This window comes from Amblyomma americanum, chromosome 11 (assembly GCF_052857255.1).
Source record: "Amblyomma americanum isolate KBUSLIRL-KWMA chromosome 11, ASM5285725v1, whole genome shotgun sequence".
NCBI lineage: Eukaryota > Metazoa > Arthropoda > Arachnida > Ixodida > Ixodidae > Amblyomma > Amblyomma americanum.
Window position 1 is genome coordinate 100,093,131 of NC_135507.1, and position 12,669 is coordinate 100,105,799.

The 12,669-nt window shown below is 48.4% G+C and overlaps 1 protein-coding gene across 17 annotated transcripts in view; it reads right to left on the bottom strand.

The window, feature by feature from the left end:
• Positions 1 to 12,669, bottom strand: part of Ssdp (Sequence-specific single-stranded DNA-binding protein) — a 96,138-nt gene that overhangs the window by 7,048 nt on the left and 76,421 nt on the right. For 12 of the 17 annotated variants that reach the window (XM_077644406.1, XM_077644400.1, XM_077644402.1 and 9 more), the window contains 2 exons: positions 10,876 to 10,966; positions 7,156 to 7,265 (listed from right to left, as the gene is read on the bottom strand). In XM_077644406.1, the coding sequence (XP_077500532.1) occupies positions 7,156 to 7,265; positions 10,876 to 10,966 (201 nt within the window). Of the gene's footprint in view, positions 1 to 3,158; positions 3,220 to 7,155; positions 7,266 to 10,875; positions 10,967 to 12,669 lie in introns of all 17 variants that reach the window. The other 5 variants (XM_077644411.1, XM_077644404.1, XM_077644408.1 and 2 more) reach the window with 1 other exon arrangement.

The window sequence follows — 12,669 nt, forward strand, 5'->3', positions numbered from 1 at the left end:
CGGCTGAGTTGGACGGGCATCCTGTGCACAGCAGCTAGACATTAGTGCTCTTTCGTTCCCTGTGATGGAGCCAGAAGTTGCGGGGTGATGGGCTAGGTGAAATACATTTATGCAGTGCACACCATTCTGACTGCCTCAGATCACCGTAGCCCCCACAGTGCTGCAAACTATTCGCGAGATGCAGTGCAGAGTTACAACCTCCACTTGTATGGATCATATGCTGTGCAAACCTCTGCAGCAAGGCTGACTGGTGCTAAGGACATCTGTACATGGCATGGGCTCTCCGAAGTTCAATGTTTGGATAATGCACCCCCCAGCCTCTCTTAAACTAAAGATTAAAAGCACTTCTTCCAAAGATCCATTTTTAAAACTTACACCAAATCAACACAAGCACAGCCCAAAAGGGATGCCCCATACGCAACCCACTTACGCTTAAAGCACAAGTCAGAAAAAGTTGCACACTGAGGAAGCTAATCAATCAGTTCTATTTCCCCTCAAAATAAAGATGGGGATGTTGCAGAAGCACTGGTGCTAAGCAATGAGACCAGTGGTCCACACGAGGTGTGTGTTGTGGGTGTGAGACATGCATCCGTGACTGAGCCCAGGTCAACTATTGGCAATGCCACCACTCCCAGGAATGTCCTTGAAGGCAGCTCTGGCAATGAGATCAACACACAGCTGCACGCAAAAACAAGGAGTAGTGCACAGCAAAGCTGCTACATGGCAACCAACACAAAGAGAGTCCAGAAATCAGTGAAGGAGCAAGGCAAGTGCTTTCCAACAACTGCACTACTGAGCAGAAAAAAAAAAAAAGCTTCAATGCCAGCCTTGCATCTTCAAACAGTTTCTTTCCAACCACCTGCATGGAACAGCCCCAATGGGCTTGTGAAGCCTCTCCGCTCAGCCTCTCGAACAGCCCTGGGCACATGGGGGGACTTCCAATAGTGGCAATGTCACAGTCTAGATATCGTGGGGACAGCCAGAAGTGCCTACCCTAGGGCACTGCTTGTTAAAAAGCAACAATGGTCAAAAAGCGAGTGCGAGAACAATTGTGCTCACAGAGCGCCACAATGCAAGAGAATGCATGTCTGGCTAAATAGGTGCCACTGCGCAGCATGTGTGCAAAAACAAGCAGCGGTACCGGAGAATGCACTACTGATGCCAAGCACTGAGCCACAAGAACCAGTGCTGCAGAAAAGCTCCCTTTGCCACCCACAGGAACAACTGAAATCTGACACTGCCTGTCAACACTGCTAGAGCTCAGTTTCCAAGGATTGAACAAGTGCACCAGAGCGAACGCCCCGCCCCTACCAGCGATATCACCGGCACACCTTTCGGGGGGAAATACCTACCACACCTACTACTGTCGGAGTATTCTTTTTCTTGGAAAGGGAAGGAAAGTTGAAGCTCTGGCAAGCACAGTGGACAAAAGTGCGGCTGCTCCTATCTGACATTGACAGCAACACGGCTTTCAATGGGTTCAGCATGATGAGTGAGAAAATAAACATGGATGTACTGCTCAATCCGGCCACTTGTTTTTGGCACTTGACTTGAAAGCTCACCCACTGCTTACTTTTTTTTTTTCTTGACATGTTAATAGTATGGGTGGACATTTTCTCAGAACTCATCATCAACCTGACTATGCCCACTGCAGGGCGAAGGCCTCTCCCATGTCTCTCCAATTCACCCTGTCCTTTGCCAGATGCAGCCACCCTATCCCCGCAAACTTCTTAGTCTCATACGCCCACCTAACTTTCTGCCATCCCTCGGTATGCTTGCCTCCCCTTGGAATCCAACCGTTAGTTCTAGGAACTGTATGATACTATAATTTCTGACCTTTAACTGCTTTCATCACAGCTAGGCTGTTTTGCAATGCTTGTAGGTGGTTAACAGCTTTTCTAAGCCCAGCCTATGGTACTGTTGACACGGCGCTCTTTTTGTGCCCCGCAGCGTTTTTTTTTTTATTCCCTTTTCCTCATGCACAGGGATGCTTCAGCCGAAAACAGTATTCCCACAGCTCTCATGACAGCAACAGGGCTGCACTCAGCAATGCAACACCCATGGCTCGCATACAGATAGCGTACACTTTTGAACACAGGCCCACTCTATTAGTAAAACCCTCTTGCAATGAAAGTCAGGTTAGTTGTGAGGCTGCCAGACTTGCACATGCTCTGCGAGATGTTTCAATTCGAAGTATGTGGTCGGCTAAGGAAACAAGGCACGCTATTCCCACAGGGTGACAGCCACAAGCAGGGGCTCTTCCAACCTCTGGGGAGCCTTCGGCATTTTACAGCCACAAAGGAATGGCAGCCATGTTTGTGTAAATGCCTAACAGCACCATATGTGCTCAAAGCACAATGGACAGCAGGAGTGAACAGTGTCTGTAAAAATTTCTGGTCCGACATGCACTTATTGCTGTTATGTTTGCTTTTAATGCAATAGCATTTAGGTTGTTGTCATCCAAAAAAGCTCCGGTTTCTCCGTAAGGAAATCCTCGATTGGTCGAAAAGGTCATGACGTCATCACCACTGCTAAATTTGAAGATTTTAGGGTTAGAATGTTGGAGTACTGGATTATCATAACGGGAATACACTCACAGGGCCCATTAATCCACATTAATCCACCCTAATCCATTTTCTAGGGTGGGCCTACATTCAAGTGCTATCACATTTTCTTTAAGAATGTGGTTAAGAATGCCCCGAAGTTTCTTTTCCTTAATTTTCGTTTGTTCAGAACCTGTTGCTTGTATTTACACACTAGGAAACACTGCCACCACATGCACCCCATCAGTCATACGGGTCTGTGACACGTGGTTTTCCCTGCATTTTCTAGCTTTGTGCACTAAAGGCGAGAGCGCCTCTGAAGCGACAGCCCCATGCACTCCTTCCTTACGAGCTTACCGCCTCTCCAACATGCTCCGCAACACACCTTGCCCCAAAATGCCTTTATGAGGATCCTTCGAAGGGCTCCTGGAGCCCCACTTCAGCAAGCCTCCTGCGCAGCACTTTCCCCGTCAGCAGCAGCAGCACCACCACCGTCTCTAGACCGCCAGATGCTGATCCCAAGCAAGCAGCAAGAAGGGTGCAAGAGCAGCACAGCAGCAGCCATGTGCAAAGCAGGCAGGCAGGCACACACGAGAGAGAGATGGTTATTCTTACGCAGCAGCGTTCAGCATCGGCAGCTCGCCTGAACCTGACTATCAATCCACTGGTGAAACACCTACGAGCGACACACAACCACCACAACAACAAGGTCAGCACAGACCCCCGTTCCCAAACAATAGCCCCCCCACCTCCCCCCCTTCCCTCTTGCTTCTTAAAGAACCCCGGCAGCCCAAAAGAATTCATGCAGTCCAGGCCCCCCAGAGCGCGCCACCATGACCTAACTGCCCAGCCAGAGGAAGTTGCCACACCAGGCAGTCTTGCAAGCCTTCGGGGCGGGCAGCTATGTTAATGGCACGCCCTGCCTACAGTCATGCCGATTGTTACCTTAATTTTATGCCCTCCAACAGAGCTACCACGTTCACGGCTTAGCAGACATACAAGCCCATGGAATTACCGCTGCAGCATTGCTCAATGGGCAACGGGAAAGGGTACACCCTGAACCAACCACCGTCACATGATAGCTGGCAAGCAGCGCAGCCCATTCCGAGATTACCTCTCTGGTTAGCCAGGCTCGCGCAGTATTCGGGCAGCTCATGCACTGGTCTTGGTCCGAACAGCAAGTCATGCATCACGCAAGCAAGCTGCACTACACTACAACTGAACCCTACACTCTAGTGTCCCTTGCAAGTTCCCAAGCATTTCGTTTCTCTTTAACAACACCTTCATGCTACAATTGCACGCCTACAAAAACAGTTCAATGTTTTTCAGTTACATGCAAGCCAGAGTACCGCACAACGCTGCTGACACCATCATTCATTGCACGCGGGGCGCAACACGACAACTTGCGATTGCGCATTCGGTGATGTGCGGGCAGCTGACACTGCTCACTGCTTGCAGTGTGTACCGCACGACTGGAGAGTATCGTCGCGGTTCGCGCATTTGTAATGCTCACAGTGGCACGAAAGTGTGTTTGAAAAATCCAAAGTTCTGCTCATAGCGCATAATGCACTCTGGCCTGGGAATTTCGCAAGTTCATATCAACCATGACAGTATCATCAGGACTGTCATCAAGGCACTTTCAACTTTAGAGCCACCTTTTTTAATTGTGCGCCATTAGCAGCGATTGGTTGTACAGAGGTTACAAACCCTGTGCAGATGCACATGCACTGTACCTTTGGCAGGTAAAGGACATTCGTGCCTCGAGCTATGCTACAAGCCAAATGTGAAGCGCCACTGGCACGGTCAGGCAAAAATGCTATTACCGAGTTTCTGGCTAAACCAGCTTGGCATAAAAGTCAGTGTTTTTCTACAAAATGCGTGGGCACAGACTTTTTGGCGTCAAGAGAGCAAGCTGGCGGGGTGTCCTGAGCACGAGCATCCTTGTTCAGCACCAAGATAATGGCTCAGCGCACCCCACGCCCGTGGGCATTGGCCTCCTAGCCCCACTGTTCTATTATGCTGCACAAATACTTATTCTGAACTACCGTATTTACACGATTGTAAGTCTACCTATTTTTCAAAATTTGAAAATCGGAAGTGGGAGGGGGGGGGGGGAGGGGGGGTCGACTTAAAATCAAAACCAAAGCATCATACCATAAATAAAGGCGAGGCAAGTGAGATATCAGGCATGCTACAGCGTGGTTGCATTTTTGCTAAGTGGCTCTGTCGCGTCGTTCTTGGTGCTGGCGTTGAGCAGCTGCTATGTCAACACGCAAAACCGGCTTCCCCACCCCGCGCGCGGCGGCCGATGGCGGCTGTTGATAAGCAGCAAACCGGCATCAGCCCACTACCCACACACACGTGGCCGCTGATCAGTGGCAGCGACCCGATAACGCATTTGCATTCTACTCTTAATATGCGTCGTCAGAGTTTCTTTATTGTTGTTTACTTTCAACCACGCACTCGGCGCTCAAGGGAGCCTCGATAGTTGATGGAAGGGCTGCTGTTCCAATCGCGGTGGCACGGCCACTCGGAACCGCAGCGGCGCCGGGGAGTGTCGGTAGCCGACTGAAGAGCCGACGCAGCTCACGCGTAGTTTCTCTTTGGCTTTGACGCATTTCACTACTGCCAGCAGCGTTTCACAAGTTTTTAATAAAGTGCTTCGTCAGTCGTCACTTCGCAACGGGTGATACAGGTGTGGCAGCTGCAGTGAGGCAAATTTTTCAGCTGTTCCACGCGTTTTGTGATGTGGCTGTTTGCGAAGTGCGGGATTTCGCTGCACAACGATGGTAGAACGACGGGCTGTGGGACTGCAGCAGCGATCACGACGGCAGTGCTAGTGAGGACGATGGCGTAAGTGTGGACGAGTGGTCCAGTGACTAACACACTTTCGTTTTGGAATGTGCCCACAGGCGCGCCCGCGCGTGGCAGCCAATAGCGGCTGGCGATAAACGGAGGACGCAGGATAGTGCTTTCGCGTTATTAAAAGCCAAGCGTAAACGACCGGCAAGTTTTTTTTTTTTTTTTTCAGAAATGTGATGGGGGGGGGGGGGGGGGGTCGACTTACAATCATGCAAATACGGTAACTAGTTACTGGTGAGTGCCCGACACATTGCGTTGCTCTCTGTTCCTTGTGCTTGCACTGACTGCCCCATTGCAATGCACAAACACTTATTCTGAATAAATCAGCCGGTAATCAATGCATGGCACTGCATTGCTCCGTTAGTTTGTGCTAGCACTGCTGCACTACAGCACTACTATGATGGGCATTATCTTCCTTTTCTGAATAATCCACTTGGCAATGAATGCTTGTCAGACTGAGTTCCTGTCTGGTTTCCTTCTCGTTCTATAAGCACTGCGGCAGTTCACTGCACAAAGATTTCTTCTGAATAAACAAGTCAGCAGTGGTAGTCTCGCACACTGTTCCCATCCGCTCCCTTGTGATAAGCTAAGCACTGCGTCACTACACTGAATGAACTTATTTCAGAATAAACCAGGCAGCTGTGAACGCTTGGGACACTGTGCTACTGCCATTTCCCCGTGCTAGCACTATGCGACTACACTGGATGAACTTTACACTGAATAAACCAGTTGGTGGTAGAATGCCTGGCACAGTGCACTGCTTTATGTTCGCTGTATGTTCCCTTGAGCAAGCATTGCCCCACCGCACTGCATCAACGTTTTTTGTAAATAAATCAGTTGGCAGTGAATGTTTGGCACACAATGTTGCTGCCTATTTCCCTGTCCTAGTGCTGCGCCACTACAGAAGAACTTTTCTACAAGCAGCCCCTTTGGTAAGCCAGGCACATACATCTGCTGCAACAAGCCATCCTCAGCATCCAGACAACAATGCCAGAAAGAGAGTACACAGCGAACTCTTTACACCATTGGCATGAAAGCTGTGTTGTGGATGTACTCTTTCAAAATAGCGTGCAGCGCTGCCAAAGCTAGCGTGCCTGAACAGTAGTTTGCCCTATGTCCACGATAAGCATATGCAACTGCTGTGGCAAAGCTGAGATACCACGACTAGGCACTGCCCTGCATTCATGTTTCACCTCTTCCCATGTTTTCGTCACACCATTCATCGAGTCCTCAAGATGGATTCATAAAGTAATTCACCATCAGTGAAAAGTAAATCAAAGAGCCCAATAACTGGCTGGCCAAATATCTGGGCTGCCATTTGCAATGCTGGTATTAAGTTTTATCATTCTGTTCTTGTCTAGATCCTCACTAAGGCTTCAAGAAGTGAGAGTGACATGCTGTGGAGTGATATGCTTCTGTGCACATATTCCTTGCTCATCTTCCAGAACTTGCACGCTATGTACGAAGTGGAGTACAAGCATCAGCAATAACCCGATGCTGCTACGGTTCTGCACGTTACCACAACCAACTCTGAGGTTTTCACACACCAAACCCGGCAAGCAGCTCATATAGTCTGCTGACCAATGACTAAATCGTTATCAAGGCTTTGTGGGTAACGGTAAGCTTACAATGCTAATGGTGCTTGGCCACCTGCATGGCACGCATGTGCACAGCAAAGCATGCAGCAAATGAGTGGATGACCACAGCCATCTTGAGACACCAAGACAAGTAAGTGGGAAGAGGTCCTCACATTTTCCTGTCCATAGCCGGGAATCCCATAATCGCCCATGGGAGGCCCGTCCTCCCGCGGCGTACCGGGCCCATTGGCCGGTGAGTTTTTCATGCCGTCCAGGCCATCACCTGCGCACAATAGGGCATCCGATGCGATGTTCCCACCAAAGCAGCTGGCCTTTTGGCCGGCACCACTACCAAAGTGCAGGCAGTAGTAGGTGCAATACTTTAACATAGAAATGTCTTAGCTTCCACAGCCCCCAAGTGGGCTCCCATTAATCAAGGCATAATGAGCAATATGAAAAGATTCAGTTGTTCTCCCACACTCAATTAAAGAGAAACAGAAATGTGCTCAAAACCAAGCTGTTTCATGTGCCCTTCGGCTAAGACAAACATTAATGGCAACTGCACAGCGCTCCCAAAAAAAGAAAAAAAAATTACGGGAGCACCTAAACAATTCTTATGAAGTGTAAATGCGAGAGCATTGCTTGTTGTTGAGTTGTTGTGGGGGCTAGCGAGGTGAACACTGTTTCGCTGCAGCAGTTTGCTTCGCACATTTCGCTACATCGCGATGGTCGCGTACTTCGTCACCTCTGAACTGCCGCCTCCAGCCATACTTTGCTGTCTGGCCTGATTGATATAGATACGAGCGATTCAACTTGGAAGATGAAGACTCTGTAGGGCCGCAACCTCACTCTTCAAAAGCTGAAGGCCAACCAACAGCAGCGGCAGTGATCCATTTTGAGTAATTTCTAGCCGCGTTAACGTGAATGTAGGGTACATTTTGCAGGGTACCTCCAGGAGGCAACACGCCATTTTTCACATGTACCACATCAAGTCAGGTGGGACATGGCATCTCGCCCAGTGCATGCTTTGTTATCTGAGTGAGGCAGCATTGTAAAGCAGCAGGGAGCAGGAGTGGCACCCCCAACCTGTTTCCATTCATCGCAGAAGTCAACTTGCCCTTCTCTGAGGAGGAGTGCTCCCCGCTCATGCTTGTGATAAGAGTGGAGGTGCAAAGTCACATTCTACAGTGCGAAGAGTGTTTCCCTCTCTTGCCTGGGCAGCAGCACCGGCACTCCACCCCTCCAGGAGGGGTGATGACCTCACTTTCTGGGCTTCCAGGAGGCCGTGGTGTTTTCACACAATGAGCCAAGTAATACTCTTGCATTAGAAAAGAATGTTTCCCAGCAAGAGAGCGATTGCTCACAAGAACACTTCCATGCATATTTGCATGAAGGTGTGGGGAAGCTCTTGTAATGACGCTCCTTGCACTTTTGCTGTGCAAAAGAAAAAAAGAGAAAAAAGAAAAGCCACAAGGCTCTCCCCCACGTAGCACTGTTTATTGCAAGGAAGCCCCCTTGTGGGAAAATCACAGTCTTGCATGCATAATTTTTTAACTAAAGCAGTAGAATATGAATTCAGTTGCTATGAAAAGGTAGCCTCCACACATTTATCTTACCACCACAGAGCCTAATGTATGCTTGCAGACCAGTTCTTTCTGAACTTTAAGAAGCACAGCGCAAATGTAAAGATGAAATACCATTAAACCTGGATGTAACAAAACTAAGTCCACAATTTTTCATTACATGCAATACGAGCAAATCCCGAAGGACAATGCAGAGTGGAAACCAGGACAACACTCAATGGAGTGCGCTTAGGCGACACGACTAAACTGCATGAGTGGTCGCTATTACGGACTATGCTCGCTGGTCACACACCAATTTCTTTTCAATTTGTTATTTTCCGTTCGTGGCGTCTTCGCTCTCGTTTTCTTCTTTTAATGCTCTGACATCTGCGATTTTCTAATTTACATTTGTGGATCCTTGGAGTCCTCTACCCCCTCCTGGCGCAGTGGTGCAGAAGCTAAGCGATGCGCCACTGCCCTGCGATTGCAGGTGCTGCCACCGGTGAGGCTTGTGAGAGCTAGTGTTCCTATCTATGCTCCCCCAAGGAGCAGAGTCGCACGACTGTTTTCCCCGCGCCACTTTGTTGTCTGACTGAGGGGGGTATTGTATAGGTGCACCACCAGCAGAAAGTGCCGTGCTTCCAAAATGCCTTCACGAGCCACACGAGAAGAGTCTTTCTCACAGAACTTAAAATGGCGGACTTCATGCAACTCGGCTCCCTGCAGGAGCATATACAGGAAGACTAGTGCGACCCAGGTTGAACTTCCCAGGCAACCTCTCGCAACCACTCATTAATTTAGCTGCCACCAGCCACAATGGGCAGTTCTGCTCACAATCCGTTAGGCAGGGCTCCACTCCTAGGACTTAACTCCTGGGGCTTCACTTTCTCTGCGACACATCCCCTCTAATGCTCACGCATTAAAGAATAAATGTACGCGATATCGCCTAACCAATGTTGACATAGATCATAATGAGATTAAAAAAGAAACAAGAAAAATGTGTCCCAGCCCGCATGTTGGCAGTGAAACCCCGTAACTCAAAGTTGTAAATATGAAGGAACAATTTGTAATGTTCACAGACTAACTACAGCTGCCACCATCTCTACCATGTTCGCATGACGCTGCTACAAGACAGTAGGGGAGAGTTAGTACGGTTAGTTGGAATCCCCAACCCAATTCAAGTGTTTCCCCTCTCCTCGTCTGGCCGGCAGCCGTTGCCAGCAGCCTTCGCTTCTGCTACATGTCTGCTGTAGGCACACACTGCTCGTCCAATGTGTTCTTTTCCACATACTGCCGAGTTGTGTTTCTTTTGAAATATGAACTGTTTTCACGAGAATTAATGCGACGTTACATAACAAATCTGTGGAGACTACTGCGTTTGCCATGGAAAGGTGCCATTGGCACTCAAGCCCAGCGCCTACTGCATTCACTAGTTGTGATCACAAATGTTTCACGGGAGTTCGCATTTACTGATGCAATAGCGTTATGGGTGCTCTGCCACAGAAAAGGTGGCATCATTGGCCATGAGCTAAAGATCCCGATGGAACAAAGAATTAATAAAATTTTAGGAACAGGCCAAAAAATGTTCGGATTGACGCAGATTTCTCAGGGAGGTTCCTATAACTATACGAAGTACTTGAGCAGGAAAGAAAATTGTGTTAATTTGTGCGGGTTGGGAATCTAACACAGGACCTTCAGATTGCGAGACAGACATGCTACCTATAGGCCACGAAGGCTCGTGGATTTAAGCTGAATAAAGGTAGACCTACTAAGTGTGTGGCGGTCTTTGACGAAGTGAAGTGTCTTAGAGACATGCACTGATGGGTATGTGAGTGATTATGAGTTATGAGTGTGCTAATTAGGAATTAGCTAATTATGTGAAATTAAAGGCCATCACGCTCTACTCTTAAAGGCAAAGCATTAGGATCCCTAAGTTTTATTCTACTGTCATAAAACTTTCACTTGACTCAGCCAGATTTGAAGTAACGCAGCGTTAGCTAACAAAGTCTGCACAGTGAGTTCGTTACGTTAAAGCCAATCGCTGCAACACCCTCACTACATGGAGCTTACAAATACATACTTTTCAGTGAGGGCAGTGTTGGGGAATTGAAAATTTCATAATATTACTGAACTCACTACATGACGTTTCGTTACATCCAGGTGCATAACATGGACAGCAAATATGTGCACGCCAAGACGTGTGCAGCGAGATGAAACGCGTGGCTGGAAAAGTATAGACACTTTGCAATACATATGAATCCGTCAATCAGTGTGCAGCATTGAGATGTGCACTATGTTCTAGCCCCTTGTTGAAAAGTGCAAGCCACTCACCTCCAGAGGACATGCCATTCATGACTGGTGGGCCCATATCAGGCCCCATGGACCCCATGGGACCATCTGGTCCGCCAGGCCCCATCTGGAACTGGGCGGAAAAAAGGCACACACACGATCAGTCGTGTTTACAACCAGCACAAGCAGCAGGCAATGCCTTGCCGGCAGGGGCATCAGGTGCAGGCATTCTGAGCTCAGCGAGGCCTGAAAATGCACAAGACTCACTGAGAAATGCCCCGCATTTGTCTTATCTTCAGCCTAACCATGCTCTCACCCACTGACCTTCAATTAACAATGTCCTGTGACAGCTGTGGCCACCATGACCCCTCGACCTTCCTATTCTCACCCACCCAATCAGCTGGCTCTCTGCCCCCCGCTGTTATGCCTGCCTTCTCTTGCAATCCTCAGTTACCCCTTTGACTCAACTTTTGTTTCGAGGAATCCCAACAGCCTTCAGTATAGTGCAAATCTGACCTGGTAATTTGAAGCGGCAGCCTGCACCAGCCCGGTTAATTCGAAGATCTGGGACGTTACGTAGGAATGCCCGACCACACATTTGTGCCACAAACCCAAGAAGCAATGGCCCCTCAATGATGCCAGTGATTAATACCCAAACTGCCCAAGCCCCAGTACTACCAGCACAAAAGCCTGTCTATGGTATAGCTTGCGGACTGCAGAAATTCACGCCTGTGCCGTTTTGCGGCTTGCCACGATTACAGGGTTGTTACAAGCACCTCAGATTACTGTCGCGTATAAGTTAAACTTTCTTCAGAAAAATGACAATCTGAAATCGGCGTGTCGACCTATATGCAGAGTGCTGTATTTGCAGGATCTAAGGCACAGTTTTGAACGGGCAGATCCTGCAGCCGTCCACGGCAGGATGCATGGGACTGCAGGCATCAAAACAAGTCATTAAGTCGTATGCAAATTTGTAAAAAGAATTTTTAATTCCACGGTGTTTATAATGCTCGATTTGTGATAATGTGTGATTTGTGATAATGTGATAAATGCCTGATAACCTCTCAGCATGCATTGCACCGAAATATGAAATTACAGGACCATTTGCACTTGGTTTGTTGCCAGTCAGTCGGGCTGCATGCGAGTTGGAAGGTTGGGCGGAGTGCTGTTTCTTCACTTTTGATCTCCATTGGTTTAATACCCCTGTCACACGGCCAGTGTCAATCACCCTCGAGTCGAGGGTCTTCGAGATTATCAATCGCCATCGAACTCGCCACTGCTACACGGCAAACCTCAATGGCCATTGAAATGGTTCTCGTGTCTTACGCCACGGAAGTGTGGCGCCACAATCACTACTTTGGATTTTGCAAAAATAACAAAAATACTGGTAAATGTATACTAAATGCTGAAATACAGGCATACGCGAAAGTCGTTCAAAACGCTTTTAATTGCACGTACGCGACGGACATATGCATAGACTGCTGTAGCCACTCTAATACAAGACGAGCCAAAACCAAACCAGTCCAACTGCGTCGGAGCGCTGCTTCGTCAGGCTTAAGACCTGGGAAATCGCCATAATATCTGAAAAACAAGAGCTATTTGCCTCTTGAAACTTTATGCGAAGGTAAGAATGGGCAAATCGAAGGCGAATACAACAGCTTAGAACACGATATTGCTTTGAGGGATTAGCGACGAAGCTGTTATCGATGTGAAGCGGGCGGGCAGGGTGCCGCCATGTTGTCAACGTTAAGCACGCAAGCAACGCAAAGACTGCAACGGAAAATTAATGCGCTTAATCCACTTAAAAGCAGTCTAATATAATTTTAAAATAGTTTT